The sequence below is a fragment of the Numenius arquata genome, chromosome 9 (assembly GCF_964106895.1).
Source record: "Numenius arquata chromosome 9, bNumArq3.hap1.1, whole genome shotgun sequence".
Taxonomy (NCBI): domain Eukaryota; kingdom Metazoa; phylum Chordata; class Aves; order Charadriiformes; family Scolopacidae; genus Numenius; species Numenius arquata.
Window position 1 is genome coordinate 4645212 of NC_133584.1, and position 15999 is coordinate 4661210.

Genomic DNA, 15999 nt, shown 5'->3' on the forward strand with positions numbered 1-15999 from the left:
TGTCGTTACCCGCGTTAGCCCGGGGTCTGATGGACGGAGCTGGCAGCGTTCCGTAGCTGTAGGGACTGACGATAATTAGAAGAGTCGGGTCAAAAATGAGGCTTTCTTCACTGGGGAGAGAATAACGAGTGACAGGAGTGCTGTGATGCTGTTACAGCTGTGCATCGTTTTGAAACGTCAAGTTTCGTTTGAATTTGAACACGTTGGGTATTTATTATTGTAATGATGAAAATGGTATTTTGTTGCACGTATAATTGGCAGGGTGCTTATGATTTAAAACCAGAACTGCTCTTTCATTACGATACTCCTGGCTTCAGTTTTATCCTGGTTTCTGACTCTGGAAACGCTGTTTCCTAAGGGTTTAGGTTTTTGGGCTCTGGGTTATAAGCCCACGGTAACGAAGGTGAAAATGTCTGCCTCTGGCTACTCCCTTCTCCATAGCTCCCTCCCAAAGCAGCTGTGCTGCAGCCTGTCCTGCCCGTGCTCCTCTGCAGCCGACTGATGGTCCGGTCACGTCCTTCGTGCTCTGAAATGCAAGATATGCCCTGCCCACCACATTTGCAAGGCTGATTCTTCTTCTGTAAGGCAGCACTGCCCTTCCAGTCACCCTGGATGTGCTCAGATGCAAATGTCACTCACCTGGTTGAAGAGCAGATGAAATGAAAGAGAATCAGCAGATGCAAATTCGGGTGCGGTTCTAAGGGTGACGGGGCTTTATGCACACAGCAGCCCCGTGAGAAATCTTTCCCGTCCGTACTGTAACCTGATTGCACTAAGCCATTTAGTCTCCTTCTCTGGAGACGTTCAAAACCCCGCCTGGACACGTTCCTGTGCAACCTGCTCTGGGTGGACCTGCTTTGGCAGGGGGGTTGGACTAGGTGATCTCCAGAGGTCCTTTCCAACCCCATGTGATTCTGTGATTCCCAGAAGCACCATGAAAAATTGATTCTAGCTGGAAGCAAACCCTTGCAGTGCTCTCGCCGCAGCTTCTGCCCTGCAGCAGCCGCTGCTCAAATAGTTCCCGTAAATCAAAGCAAACACCACTCCGCCGTCCTTCCCTGAGAGCCAGAACTAGCTGACACGTCGAGCAGAGCGCAAGAATAATGTGTGCGGTTGGCAGAAATACCAAGTGGCACTTAATGAAGCCGCACAATGAGAGATTATTAAGCCTCTAATAGCAGCGTGACATTCTCTCTGCGTGTTGTCCTAATTCTCGAAATTTGGTATGTGTTTGCTTTCGAGAAGAGGATGTAAATGGCATTAACGCAGAACCCCCGTCAGTCTTCGGCTCTGGACTTTGTTTAAGGGAGAGGGAGGGAACCGAGGTCTTTGTGCTGTGTTTGCTTTTGCAGGTATGTAAACGCGAAGTCGTACTTTGAAGACGTCGCAAATGCCATGGAAGCGGCTAAGGAAGAGATTTTCATCACGGATTGGTGGTTCGTACTTGCATGTTCGGGTGTTGACCAGCCCTCTCTCTGGGGACGTTCCCGACAATGCGGCACTGTTCGGAGGCCCTACAGTATGGCAGCTAGCCCTGCAGCCAGATGGTTTGGCAGCACACCCAAACATCTCCTTGTGTTGTATTCAAAGGCCTTTTCAGGAGGGTTGGCAGCAAAAGCGCATGCTTGGAATCAGCAGCCTGGTTGTCTCCTTCCAAGGAAAGGCCTGGAATTGCATGAGGGCACCACCTGAATTTTGAATGTTGTGGCTTGAGGTGCTCATCAGGAGTGTAAACTTGCTGCAAACCCAAGGGGCAGGAATGTTTTTTGGTGTGTAAGGGAACATGGACACTCAAACACCTCCAACAGTGCTCTTCCCATTTGAAGAAGTGCATGAGACCTTCCTTTCAGCTCTTCCTCATGGTTTTGGGAAGCCTTGTGCCATTAATGAGAGCATCTTGGCGGTGTGTGATTTTTGCTCTGCCCTTAAATGGGCCAGACAATGGAAGGGGAGTTTTGTCCTCCCTTCCCTGAGCTGTGTGGTTGCTGAAGGACCTGGCTCTGCCCACTCCTTAACCAGTAATTCAGTATGTTTACGCAGCGCTCTGGTTCCTGTTTGAGGCAGAAAGAGGGTGTTCGTGCAGACTCGGGGCAGAGTTTCTTGGCTGGATGCCGGTCGCAGCCGCCTGTGTCTTGCCTTTGTGGGGGTTAATCTGGCTGAGCCAGCCTGGACCTTGGGGATGGGATGGTAGGGCAGGCTCCCAAGCCACAGCTCAGACGTCCTCTTTAACCTTGGGCATGTCTCTGCGCTCCTCTTTCTCCATCTGTAAAATAAACCTCTTGCTACTAATCCACTGCCCGTAGGAACTGGGAGGATTAATTCTTAGGTGGTAATTATGAGAAAACTAACGATTATGTTAGCATTTACTGGGGTAAACCTGCTTCTGACCATGACCACAGCTAAACCCAGTGCTCCTGGATCCCCACGTGCAACATTGAGTAGCAATGCAAGAACATCGCATTTCAGACCCGTTGTCTCTTAACATTGTGTTCAGACAATTGTTATCTGAATTGTTATATATCTTGGAATTGCAAAACTTATCTGAAACTCCGAGCTTCAGATAAAAATGCTGTTGTCAGAAGCGTGTTTTTAGGATGTGGCAACATGCTTTCATCAAGCACAAGTTCCCAGGCTCATTGCAAAAGTACAGGCATGAACTTCTGTCACCTTCCTTTGCAGGAGTTGGATGAGATTGCTTAATTATTCCTTGTAATCCTTAAAGCTATGAATCAATAAAATGTCCTGTTGAGAGATCATACTGCTTTGCCTTTAAGCAGCGAGGAAAATTCAGCACAAATCTAAGCTATACAGTACCGGGAGAACTGAAATGCCGCTCTTATTTATTTTTTATATCTACACATCTCTTTCAAACCTGCTTTGGGATTTTCTTTCGTTGCATCTTTCTTGCACAGATGGAGTCCAAGTTTCCCCATTTACACATCACTGTCAAACTTGGTCTCGTGGGTTGTTGAATACCGAGATGAATGTGCTGGACACATCCCCTGCCCTCTGTAACGCTCCGTTATTAAAAAACAAAAGAGCATGACGTTCTAGAGTGCATCACTCTGGGACATGAGCCTTCATCCATTTTATATGAACTTTGATTTCTCTGCTTCCCAAGTTGATTATTTAGGCCAATGCTTTGTTTACAGACTACAGATGCTGTGTTTTTTTTCCCACCCCTTTATTTTCTCAGGCTGAGCCCAGAAATCTTCATGAAGCGACCGGTTGTGGAAGGAAATCGCTGGCGGCTGGACTGCATCCTCAAGCGGAAAGCAGTAAGTGAGCTCCAGCTGTAGCCTTCACCCTGCGGAGAACCCCGTGTGCCCTCCCAGTTACAGGGTCACTCTGGGACTGGGGTGTTTGCCCCATTTATTTTGGTAGGGATGAGAGTTAAAGCTGGCCAGCCCTCATTTCAGATGGCCTCAGAAAACTGCATGTTTTGATTTTCTCCCCCAGTTTGGGTTTTCAAGAGCTCGGAGGCAGAAGGGTAGACCTTCTGGTTTCCCCTTTGAGTCCTCAGGTTTGGGTCACCTCAGCTTTGCATTATGACTGCCCCGGGTCCTTGTGGGGTCAAAGAGTAGTTGTCTGGTTCTCTCCTTGTGGCATATGTAATTTAGAGGTGAGGGAAAGACTAAGCATGTTGTGGTGGCTCTTGGTAGGTGGTTTGTACGTTGCTGTCTTGTGCAGATCTTGTCTGTCATTACCACGTATTGTGTCTCTGTGCTGCAGCATTCTGAGCTGAAGCTGTGAAAGGTCCCCTCAGTATGCCAAGAACATCGGGATGTCGTTAGCAAAAAGTCACTCAGTACCATCCAGAGGTTCATGCTAACTCACAGTAGCCTTCTCATCTGGTTTTCCGCACTATAATACATTGCACAGGTCTTTGCTACAACTGGACACCAAAGTTCTTGCTGTTCAGCCATCATTCCTTGCTGTCGTAAAAGAAGTGCCTGTTGACATTAAACATCCCGGTGTCTCCCAGCCCCATTACCCCTGGTGGAACCCCTCTTGCTGTTGTCTTGCCCAGAGCTCTTCTTGCCATAGCTCTTTCCCAGCCGCTACCATTGGTAGTAATGAGTTTTAGGGGAGCATAAGAAAGGCCAAAGCCTGAAAGGCTTTTGTGGTTTATAAATATGTTTATTTCCAAGGGTAACTTAAATCATTAGAAAGGACTTTATTTCTTTGGTCACTGGCTCTTACCTCCTCTAAGTCTCCTGGTTTTCTTCCTTCCTACCCACCTCTTTCTATATTCTCGTGGCTTTTGTGGCCACTAAGAGGAGGAAGATCCGCTGTGCCCTCCCTACCTTCAGTCTCCCTTCTCAGGTGGAGACTCTGGTCATGAAGGTCCTGGTGCGTTGTTGTGGAGAAGGGATGTGAGGAAAGGGCTTCAGCAAAGCATGAAAAAATGAAAAAAACAATAATTGTACAAACACGGGCGGCATCACGTTCCCCAGAGCTGGGCTGTGGTGCTCAACGTGTGTGCAAGGAGGTGATAAACATGACTCGGGGACTTGGACTCATATGTGCATTGCCATGTTACCTGAGTTAATAAATGCTCATGTTCAATAGGCAAATGCTTGTATAAACTTGATAAGGCTTTTTTCCCCTCTGTTTTAATTTCTCTTTCTCTGCTGTTCCTCCTGAACAGAAAAGCTCAGACGTGCTGTTGACCTGGTGCCTTTCCTGGCACTCCCGGTCAGGATTCCCGTGCAAAGCTCTGTGCTGTTGCATGTTCTCCTTTCTTGGGCAGCACTTTGAGATACCAGCAAGCAACTGCAACTACTCGCTCTGTTTCTCTTTTCTTCAAGCGTTTTCATCTCAGAAAACAGTTTAATTTTGTTGCTGGCTGTACCCTGCTTTCCAATAACACGTCTGAATCCAGACTACAGAGAACATGTTTCGTGGAGCTGAGTGAGCCAGACAGAGAAGCTGAACGCGAGGTGTTTATGAGTGTGGGCTGTACTTTAGTTGTTCACCCAACCCGTGATAACACCAGTGTGGAAATGGTACTTTGCTCCACGCGAGCAGTGAGTCAGGAAGGGAAGCACGGCCAGGGAGGTCTCTTGAACTCTTGATGTGTTACAAGGGCAGGAGTCCGCGTGGAGGTCCTGAAGTAGCCTTTGACTCTTTCCCCTTCCAAACCATTCCTTACCCATTCCATGTGCCTGGAAAAAAAAAAAAAATAGATGGAGTTTTTTGTGTCTGACTGTAACTGATTTGGAAGTAGTCTCATTTTCTGGCAAATGAAACGTGGCCATGGGGCATGCTCACTGGATGGAAGAATTTGGCTTTGTTTGTCATGTTGACGTGGATTTCCCTATGGCTATAAATACCTTGTAAGAGTGAGGAGTGTTTTAAGGTTAGTTCCTGGAAATACTTGCCTGCTCTCTCATTTGTGGCATTTCTTTGATTCAGCGGGGCGATCAACAAGCTGGTGTGTAGGTATTGGGGTAAGGCTGTCCCTGATGTACGTCCAGTGCTGCCTTGAGCTTCTCTGGGTGCAGTGGGGAGCAGAATATCATCCACAACTTGGAGACTGCACAAGCTATCAGTAGCAGCTTTATGGAAATAGAAGCTTAAAAGGCTGTGGAAAGTTCAAGTCCTAAGGTTAAGCTCCATTTAAAGCCATGCTGATTTACGGCAGCGGTTTCAGTTTCTGGCCAGCATCTGCTGAGGTTTGGGAAGTACCTGGGAGTTTTAAAAGTGCTTTAACAAGTGTCATTCCAAACCCTCCCGTAGATACCATTCTAGTCAGGAAGAGCACTGTCCTTTGAGCACTGCTTATTGTATTCCAGGAGCTTGTTTAGCTCTACCAGCAGAAAGAACTTCTTTGCTGGTGTTGAGTTGGCTGCATCCCCATTGGGAGAGGAATGTCTGTATGACCACACTGGTACCATTGCCCTGCAGAGGCTTCTAACTGCAGGCAAACCTCAGGGCAACAGGAAACAGGAGAAAACTGAACTTCAGTGGATGTGTGCAACACTATTGTAAGTGGAGTGAATCACATTTGCAAAATTTTACTTCAAAGGATGTTTAAAAGGGGCTATTAAGAATGACCTGTTGGTAGGCCTTGGCATAGCTCAGCTCTTCACACACGAATTCAGGTGCTGAGCCCTTCTCCGGAGACTGAACAGTTTCCCTGAGCTTACAGGTCCTTGCATATTGTGGGGTCACGGTGGTGGATCTGGAAGAGCACAATCAAGATCATTTCTGTCACAATGTGTTTACTGCCTCCCAGCTCTTCTTCGCTTCGGGAAGGGACTGTACCCACTGACACACCTGCACACCGTGTGTTTCTTGTGTTTCTTTTTATTTCTGACAGCAACAAGGTGTGAGAATTTTTGTTATGCTGTACAAAGAGGTGGAGCTTGCCCTAGGGATCAACAGTGAATACAGCAAGCGGACGCTCATGCACCTCCATCCCAACATTAAGGTAATTGCGCGTGGGGCAGTGATGAAGGACATTCGCATTCGTTTGCTCTTGATAGCGAGTGCTGACCCTCCGTGTATTTAGGTGTGAGCTGGAAAACCAGCAATTCCCACCATTGCAGTGGGAAGAGCCTGAGAATATGAGTATCATCCATACAGTGATTACCACATATGGCAGCTTCATTTCTTTAGGTTATAATTGAACATAAAATTGCTTATTTAGACTTGCCAAAGCAACTATTCATCTAATTCACAAGAAACATATTTCGTGTGACAAGTTAATGGGGTTACATCAAATGGAAAATTACAATTTGAGAATGTTGTCACATTTCAGCATTTCTGTTCCTATATAGATGACGCGAGTCAACACTGGATGTTTAACGTTCCCGTGAAATGAACGTGAATGAATGTAAATGAACAGCATAGGGCTGTCCTGTGTCGTTACGCTGCTGCTCTGCCACCGAGCAGAAAATGAGTTGTGGCATATGAACCAGTAGATAAGGCCAGATCCGGTCTCTTGAAATTAGCAATGATATATATTTTAATGAGCAAGAAGATATATGTTATTCATTAAGGTGACTAACAAACTGCTAGAATAATAGATTTATTGTCACTCGATCAGTTGTCACAGTGAAGGGAAGCATCCATTCACCGTCGTCTTTGCAGCAGGACTGGAAGGAGTAACTGGAAGATACGTGCTAGCTGTGTAACAGGTTTTGGGAGCAGCCATGTGGAATTCTGTAGCTTTTTCCCCAGGAAGCTGGTCTAATGGCTCTCCTCTAAAATTAAAACTATATACTGTTTGCTTAGATATAGAAGTTGCTTTGCCATAAACACATGTCAAAAAGAATCTCATAAACAAATGTCAAACAATTTGCTGATTTTAAATGCGGGGGAAAAAAACAGCCAACTTCTCATTTCACTTATGTAGTGACAACATCCGAAGTAGTGAGTCAGATCACCAATATGTTGTTTTCTTTTAGAGCAGGCTCTGTGTTTGAAAGCTCAGCTATTAGAGCTCTACTGAAGCATGATTTTGTTTGTTGGAACAGTTTCCTTGACTCTAGTCCTCTTTTGAACACTGTTGTTGTAAGCCTGACCTGTCCCAATGTGAGTAACCATTGCTGCTCGGGAATACCCACATCGTGGGGAAACACCTCCCTGCCAGTAAGGCTGAGCCCAACTCAGGGAGAGTCACGGAGCTTCTGCGGGGAGGCATCTTCTAAAAACTCCAGTGTTTTCCCCATCATCCTCAGCAGCCAAAAAGAAAAAGCTGGGCAGCTTTCTGGCTGGAGGTGGAAACTGTGCAATGAGACTGAGCTTGAGTGCTGGTTCTCTCCCAAGGTGATGAGACACCCCGACCACGTGTCCTCCTCTGTGTACCTCTGGGCCCACCACGAGAAGCTCGTCATCGTTGACCAGTCAGTGGCATTTGTGGGTGGCATCGACTTGGCCTACGGCAGGTGGGACGATGACGAGCATCGCCTGACCGACGTGGGCAGCGTGAAACGAATGGCAGCCGTGAAGTCGGTGTCGACGACCAACCTGGCAGTAAGTGAGCTTGGTCCAGCTGGTGGCCACCTTCAACATCTGCGCATCGGGTTTGTGGCGGGGATGACCAAGATGTGTCCGCTTCTAAGCATGGGGTTGGATTTAGGAGATTTAAAGAGGAATAGTAACGGGAAGGAGGCAGTATGTGAGCACTGAATGACTCTTTAAGGCTAGATCCTGACCAGCCCTTGCTAGGGCATGGAGGTAGACAGCAGGGTGGAGGTGCTGGAGCTTGGAGCAGCAGTCACAACTTGGAGGTTACATTCTTTATGAAACTTAACTAGAAATGCACGGTAGACAGAGTGCTCTGAACTTCTGGATAATCAGGCCCTTGCATGCTAAGCTTTCTGCTAACCTGGTTCTGTATGCATCCAGAGATCTCTAAAAAATTTAGAGAGGTCTAAATTTATGAGAATTTCAAGGGGGGTAATAATCCAGAATAAATTTATGGGGCAGAAGAATGTACTGCTAGCATTAATGGGTTTTTCTGTCGAGTGCCTCCTCGGTACAGACTCTCTCCCTCAAAAGCCTTGGTAGTTCCCACCAAAGTGTGTTTTTGTCACGGAGCAATGTTTGGCTCGTGGTCATTTCTGGACATTGATAAGCACAATCACCTGTAATTAAAGGGGAACCTGTTCCATACATCACCTGCAGCAACTTCTTGTGTCTCTTAAGTCTGCAGCAGAGTCGTCTGAACGTGTCCCCCTGCAGTTGCAAGCTCTGTCCCCAGAAAGTCACTTGTTCCAGAGAAATGCGGACGATGCCCCGGACATATCAAAAATGAAAGGAGTGGGAAAATCCAAAAAGTTTTCAAGGTTTAGTATTTACAAGCATCTCCATAAACACAGCATGCACCACGCTGACAGCGTCAGCAGCATCGACAGTGAATCAAGTAAGTAATGTTTTTCGACTAAACAACATATATAAAGCATGTGCGGAGGTGGGTGGGTGGGTGGGTGTACATGCAGATTCACAGAATTTCTAGGGTAATGTGTTCTTTTGTACGGAAGGAAAGTTGATGAATTTCTTAACGATCAGAATAATAACTGTGTGTCGTCAATATGTAAATTTGAGTCACTGCGAAGTGTACAAGAAAAGTTTTAAGTGGATTTTGCATTTAGTTAATTTAGCAATTGTCGTGAGCCATCAGGTGATGCGGTATGGTGTACGTGGGACTTAATGGTTATAGTGCTGGTAACTTTTTGTTCTGCAAGGGAGAAACAAATCTTCCATTTTTCAACTAGTATTTATTATAACAGGTGAAACAGTTTCTGAATGGGATTGTCCCCTCTCACAAGCTGGTGTTACCTAGGTTTAAATCAGTTCACTTAAATGGAAATATTCCCCATTTACTAGAGAGGAGAGATTATTCAACAGCTGAATATTTGAATGCGGCTTTTAATTCATTATAACTGGGTTCAAAGCTAAAATTGCAAGGATCAGCTTGACATTTGTTCTAGCGTGGAGTCCTTCCTGAAATCTGTTCCTGAAGGCCTCAGCTCCTGAAGCTGTGTATTGCTCATGCTGGGAACTTACTTGAGTTTCAGTCACTTCCTACAGAACTTCCTCCTCCTCTGGCTGGAGGACGCCTTGATGGAGCATGGTTGGCCTTGGTTGCAGTCAGCTCAGGACACGGCCATGGCTTTGCTACTTCAATATGTCTGTTTAGATTGAAACCAGCTGGATCTTTAATTTGGTCCTTTGCCTGTTGGTCACTTGTAGCTTCAGCAAATTGACGTCTCTCTTGAGTTCCTGTCGTGAAAGGTATCTTCAGAGAGGACCAGGCACCAGTGTAGCGGAAGTGGACGTGCTTCTTTTTTTGCCATAAATAGAGCATCTTGACTTTCTGCAGGTTACTGTAACCCCACTAGAAGTCAACCGAATATAATCCAGAGTTTAAAGCCCCATCTGAAAATGTTCCATCACCACAATGAATCCAAACAGGGGCTTGCTGAGCCTCAGGAGGGTAAGTGGAGGAAGGCAGAGGTGCAGACCCCTTCAGGCTTTAGCTGCCCGTGTTTTTGCATTGTAACAATGGTGAGAGTTAGGGTGGGTGCCAGGATCAGCCTTCACTGCTTGTTGTTCTCCCAGCATCCTTAGCACTCTTCTGAGGACATCCTGGCGGAAAGGCCTTCTCCAGAAGCTTCAAAAACTGCAGCATAAATGAATAAATTAAAAAAAAAAACAACCAAAAACCAAACAAAAAAAACCCCCAACAAACCCACAACAAAAAAAAACCCAAACCAACAAAAACTGAAATGAAAAATGCAAAGAAATTTGCAATAACGACAGCAGGGAACAGTTGAGGAAATAGCTCTGTTTCTGATATATGATTATTTCAGCAATTCTCTTCCTGTAAAGGAAAGGGCTTGTGACTGGGATTGGGAACTTCTGCATCGGGTATTTTAAAATAAGCCTAATGCCGGAAAACAAATGCAAACAGAGAGAGGAAACAGCAAAGTGGCTGCTGCAAGAACTATGTTTGGATGAAGACTTGGGGAGGCCTCCCTTTTTGCCCCTTATTAAAGTCAATTAAAGCATACTCCACTAAGAAAGGAGTTGGGTGGTTATGAGGACTGAGCTCTTCTGATCTCTGGACCAATGGTGGAAGGACCTGTTTAAGTATGGTACTTCATCGAGATGCCTTAGAGTTCTGGTATGGGGTGAGGAGCAGTTCTTCAACATCTTCCTCTTGCTAATGTCTTCCTCTAAGGCATTAATTGCCAATTATAAAATACTAGTTACAAAGTAGGGGCAGATAACAAGGAAGAGATGCATTTGTATCATGGAAATGGAGCGTGGTCTCCCCTGTGGTCACGTCATGCTCATTTGTGGGTCCATGTACAGCCATCGAAGCTCAGTACATGAAGTGTGTTTTGGCCAGATGGTGTGTTCATCCCATTCCAGCATGCAGAGTCAGCAGTTCCCCAGCTCCACCTGGACTCTCACTAGAAGCTCAAGCTTCCCAAGGCAGCTGTGGTCCATACCTGCTGCATGGCATTTTTGGCATGGCTTGGCTCTGCTCGGCTCGGTGGGGTTACAAGCAGGGCTTGCTTCGTCTAAACCGGTCTTGTTGCGCTGCTGCTGATTTGTATTTTGTTGATGTGTATTTTGTTGACTGTTGAAAGGGGGTTCTGTGTGCGCTGAAGGGTTTTCGTGGTTACCTGGTGATGTGGTTGGGTTAGGAGAAGGCTTCTGCTGTTGGCGTGTTACTGTGTAATTATCACACTAGCATTTGGTACAGTGGATGAAGGCTGCTCTCAGAGTCAGGAAATAACGCTAGTTAAATGTTTATGGTCTAACCAACATCTTTGGTTTTCTTAGAAGAGAGGAAAAAGAGCTCAGTCTGCACACAAAATACGTGCTGTAGAGCAGAGATCCTGTTAGGAGGGAATATCCCTGTCTACAATAGTTTAGGCCATTTTAAATCACCATCAGTTTAGAATTTGGGATCCATTTGTTCAACGTGTAAAATTGTATCAAAAGGTGACATTGTTATTTGGAAAAACAAAATCAAACAAACAAACCCCGCAGTACTTAATGAGGGAACATGAGCTTTTTAATCATCTTGTTCTAGTTAATAAAGACTGGCTTTTGTTAGAGGAGATACGCCCTGTTACAGAGGCAAAATAATACACCCTCTAGCAGAGAAGTCAGAATTAGTTCATTAGTATTGTAAAATATATTAAGAAGATGATAAATGTGGTGTTCCTGACCCACCAAGGTCAGTCGCAGCTGGGAGTGGACTGTTACATGGAAATATTTAGGACTGCCATAGGACTGTGGAGAGACAAATGCTTATAGGGTTATTTTTGTAGTCCAATGTAGAGAGAATTCAGCATCTGCTTTTCGTTTCCATAACGGACTCCTCTATGTAACCTGTCCTGATTGTATAACAAATACTAAATTAGGGAAGAAAAAAATACTAATCTGCATCCTTTGAAAGCCCCAGGAAGACTAGGGAGAAAACAGCTTCACCCAAGGGGGATGGGCAGGTGCCACCAATGCTTTTCCGTGGCAGTGAGTCTCACCAGCGTTAAGCCATGGACAGCCGTGACTTTGGAGCGTGTGTTTTTGTTATCTTGTTTGCCTGTGACAGATAAAGGATCCATCCGCAGCTTGAAGACGGGTGTTGGGGAGCTGCTTGGGGAAACCAGGTTCTGGCACGGAAAAGACTATTGCAACTTTGTCTTTAAAGACTGGGTTCAGCTTGACAAACCATTTGCTGGTAAGTGCCTTTGCACCCTGGAAGTCATTACATTCCCCCAAACCTTCTTCCACATCTTTTCAGTCTCAAAACGTATTTTTTTCCTGCTTCTGAGCCAGAGGTAACGAGGCTATTTTGGTTTGGCTGCTAGAAAGAAGCAGCCAAACTCCCTTTGAGAGGTTCTAGGGCCAATTATACAGTTACAGTCCATGGACATGGACTGCGGGCAATTGCATGATAATTCATCTGCACAGCCCTCAGTGCCGTGTCCCAGAAGATTTGGTTTGAGGAGGGGGATGCTGTGCTTCTCCATATTCATGTCTTTTGTTTTTTCCTGTCCCGTAGACTTCATTGACAGATACACCACCCCGAGGATGCCCTGGCATGACATCTCCTCGGTGGTGCATGGCAAAGCAGCGCGTGATGTGGCTCGACACTTCATCCAGCGCTGGAACTTCACCAAGGTGGGGTGCAGGCATCACTGCTGGGGGCACGGGAATAAATACATCCCCTGCCTCATCCATGGTGGGTGTTTTTATGTTATTCTCCTATCTTGTAACCTCAAGGATTTTTTTTAAATTTTTTTCCCCTGGGCAGATTATGAAGCCCAAATACCGATCCCTGTCCTACCCGTTCCTGTTGCCGAAATCTCAGCAAACTGCTAACGAGTTGAAGTATCAGGTGCCTGAGTCTGTTCATGCCACAGTCCAGGTGGGTGTTGATGTTCTCCTGCTCACGTACTCATAGGAGAGCTTGTTTTGCATCTTTCCAGCAGAAAGTGTTGATGCCTGACAGACCAACCCTCTGCAGAACTTGAAATTATAAGATGAAAAAACTCTTATTTGATTTATCTCACGGCATAGGTGGTAAGATCCTCAATTACAGTAAAATAATGCAACTCTTTCAGTAGAGATGCATTATCATAGAATGGTTAGAGTTGGAAGGGACCTTAAAGATCATCGAATTCCAACCCCCCTGCCGTGGGCAGGGACACCTTCCACTAGACCAGGTTGCTCAATTAATTTATAGCTCCGTCTTCGAGGTAGGAGGACTAAGCTCTATGCAGCACTCAAGTTGTGGGAACACCGTGACTTTGTATAGCTGTGTAATTTTTTCTGCTGCTCTTCTTCTAATGCCTAACATTTGCTTTTTTAAGTTTTGGGAAAGCCTGATGGGTTGAGGTTGCCCACTTAATATTAATCTCAGATCTTTAGAGCAGTCTGCCAGGTTCCCGGCGCCTCACCCGGTGGTCAGCTGGAGCCCAGCATTAAGTAGAGTCTCGGGGCTGTTGCTTTCTGCATTGAATTTCATCTTCATTTTATTACGCAGCCACTCAGCCCTGTGGGTCCTCTGCAGTTCTGCACAGTCAGCCCACAGTCTCGTTTGTGACAATCATCCTCACAGTCATAATTGCCAAGGTACCTATATATAAAAACCCAGTTAGCTATATCAAGCGCATATATTGAATACTACTGTTACCCAGCAGAAACGTGGACTTGTTGAAGAATAAAAAGTCAAAATAGTTACGCTGAAGCAGCAAAACAATTGTGGGTCTCTGCGGATGAAAGATGTATGAAATAAGAGCAATTAGACCAAAAGCAGGAAAAACGCATGCCTTTGCTCTTTGTAAGGAGTGGTCCACCCAGACGAAAGCAGCGTTTGGGGAAGCTTAGTGTCAGAAGATGCATTTTTCTGTATTTGTGGGTTGCCAGGGCATTGTCTGCTCCTCCCCGCGTGGTGTGAGGGATCTTGTGTCATGGATCTCGGGCCTTTTACATCAGCCTCCAAAACAATGCTTGCAGCTTGTTGAGAAATAGTCTCACTTCAGGCATTGTTCATGCTTCCCTGTGGCTGCAAATGCCTCCCTGGTTGTGTCTGACACACCAGCTTTTTGGGAAACTTTCTTCTCATGGAAGTGAGGGTGTTTAGAATCATAGAATGGTTAGAGTTGGAAGGGACCTTAAAGATCATCCAGTTCCAACCCCCCTGCCATGGGCAGGGATGTCTCCACTAGACCAGGTTGCTCAAAGCCCCATCCAGCCTGGCCTTAAACACCTCCAGGGATGGAGCATCCACAACTTCCCTGGGCAACCTGTTCCAGTGCTTCACCACCCTCACAGTAAAGAATTTCCTAATATCTAATCTAAATCTCCCCTCTTCCAATTTAAAACCATTATCCCTTGTCCTGTCCCCTGAGTGTGCTCCAATCACAAAATAAGCCTCAGCTTCTAAATCATGGGGTTTGCTGTAGCAAAAAGTGAAGTTCTGCTGAACGCAGAACTGGAAGCAGTTCCCGAAGGAGAAACTAGACTGAGTAGAGTCTGGGTCCAACTTCCCTTCAGTCCATCCTGCAGAGCTGCTGGCTCAGGGCATCGGCCCATGGGAGAGGAGGACGAAGCTCAAACGGTGACTGCTAAATGCCACAAACACCAGTGCTGAGCGATGGGGAAGCTGGTTTAAAAACTCGTCACAGCGGTGCTGGGGCATGGCAAATAGCTGATGTGTTCTGGGAAATGAGGGGCTGTTCTCAGCGATGCCAGAAACAGCAAAAAGAGAGCAGGTTTGTCTTGTTAATTATTCACTCGAAACCACCTTGCTCATCTCTAATTTATGACAAATCGCAGCTTTTAGAGACCTGCCAGGGTACTCCAGCCCTGTGTATAGCCAGATAAATAAAACTATATGCTGTTAGGCTGAAGACATGTTGCCCTGTTCCCGGTGTGAGGGAAGGCTGTGGGGGAAGAGGGTTTGAAGCACCCAAGCGTGGTGGAAGCGGTGAATGTGACTCCTCTGCCCAGCCTGGTGCACCCTGCCTGGGCGCAGATCCCTTGGCCCCAGGCTGCTTGCAGCTGGGTGACAATCTTGGGATGATCTCCTCAAGTTCCGAGCCATGGTTTTGCGTGCACACACTGTAATTTTGGCTGTCTCCTCCATAATGCTCATGCTGGCCTGGTTTCCATCGATCCCAGGAAGACACAAGTGCCCTGAGCATCCCTGAAGTCCCTGCTGTGGGTTGAAAAGCAGCTTGGGCTCTCCTCCTGATGAAGGTTTCAGATTTGGGTACCGCAGGGGTGGGAGAGGGTAGGACAACCACAGCTTGGATCTGAACCCCATCCTGCTCCAGGTTGCCTTTTCCTGGGGCTCCCAGGGTGTGCATCGGGCTGTCCATTGGGGTGTCCCTGCATGGCTCCTCCTTTCCTGCAGCCACCGGAATATCAGCCTCTTGCCTGTCCAATATATTAGTTAGAGGGCTGCAGATGCTCACATCCCCTTTCAGAGGTACAGTCTGCTGCAGAAATAAGCAGGTACCCTAAAATCTTTCACCAACCTTTTTGTCCAGAATAACTAGAGCAATACCGTTCTTCTTCTTGGCATTGAATCCTTTGCTGGCCACCAGCCAAACCCGCGTTAGCCCCGTTTTGGCCCTTTGTAGGGGCTTTACAGGCAGAAATTATGGCCCTGAGGTAAAATCCAGCATCCAGTGGCTGTCCCTGGCTGTGGGGTGATTGAAGAAAAGCCTGGCTGCCGGTTTTCTTGTTTCCGAGCTAGTTTGCAAATCTGTCTTCAATTTGTGGGCAGATCAGAGGAAGGGCAAACACAAAGGATCTGTGGGGATGGCAGCGTTGCTGCAAGCCCGAGCCCCTGACCTGTCAGCAGCAGCTTCTGACCTCCTCGTACCATCTGGTTTTGCTCTCCTTTCTCAGAGGAGAGGTGCCAGAGAGCGTTTTCGGGTGGGTGGGGATAGCACCGACAGGGGCTTTCCCCTGGGCAGGGAGAGTGATCGCCGCCCGCATGGGAACCCATGCGGA

General features: G+C 46.6%; 1 protein-coding gene across 1 annotated transcript in view; it reads left to right on the forward strand.

Annotated features, from left to right (window-relative positions):
• The window catches only part of PLD1 (phospholipase D1), a 62709-nt gene that overhangs the window by 33493 nt on the left and 13217 nt on the right, over positions 1-15999 (forward strand). The window contains exons 11-19 of the mRNA XM_074154063.1: positions 1353-1436; positions 3197-3278; positions 6326-6436; positions 7777-7987; positions 8666-8875; positions 9836-9949; positions 12083-12211; positions 12536-12654; positions 12788-12901. Coding sequence (XP_074010164.1) covers positions 1353-1436; positions 3197-3278; positions 6326-6436; positions 7777-7987; positions 8666-8875; positions 9836-9949; positions 12083-12211; positions 12536-12654; positions 12788-12901 — 1174 coding nt within the window. The remainder of the gene's footprint in view (positions 1-1352; positions 1437-3196; positions 3279-6325; positions 6437-7776; positions 7988-8665; positions 8876-9835; positions 9950-12082; positions 12212-12535; positions 12655-12787; positions 12902-15999) is intronic.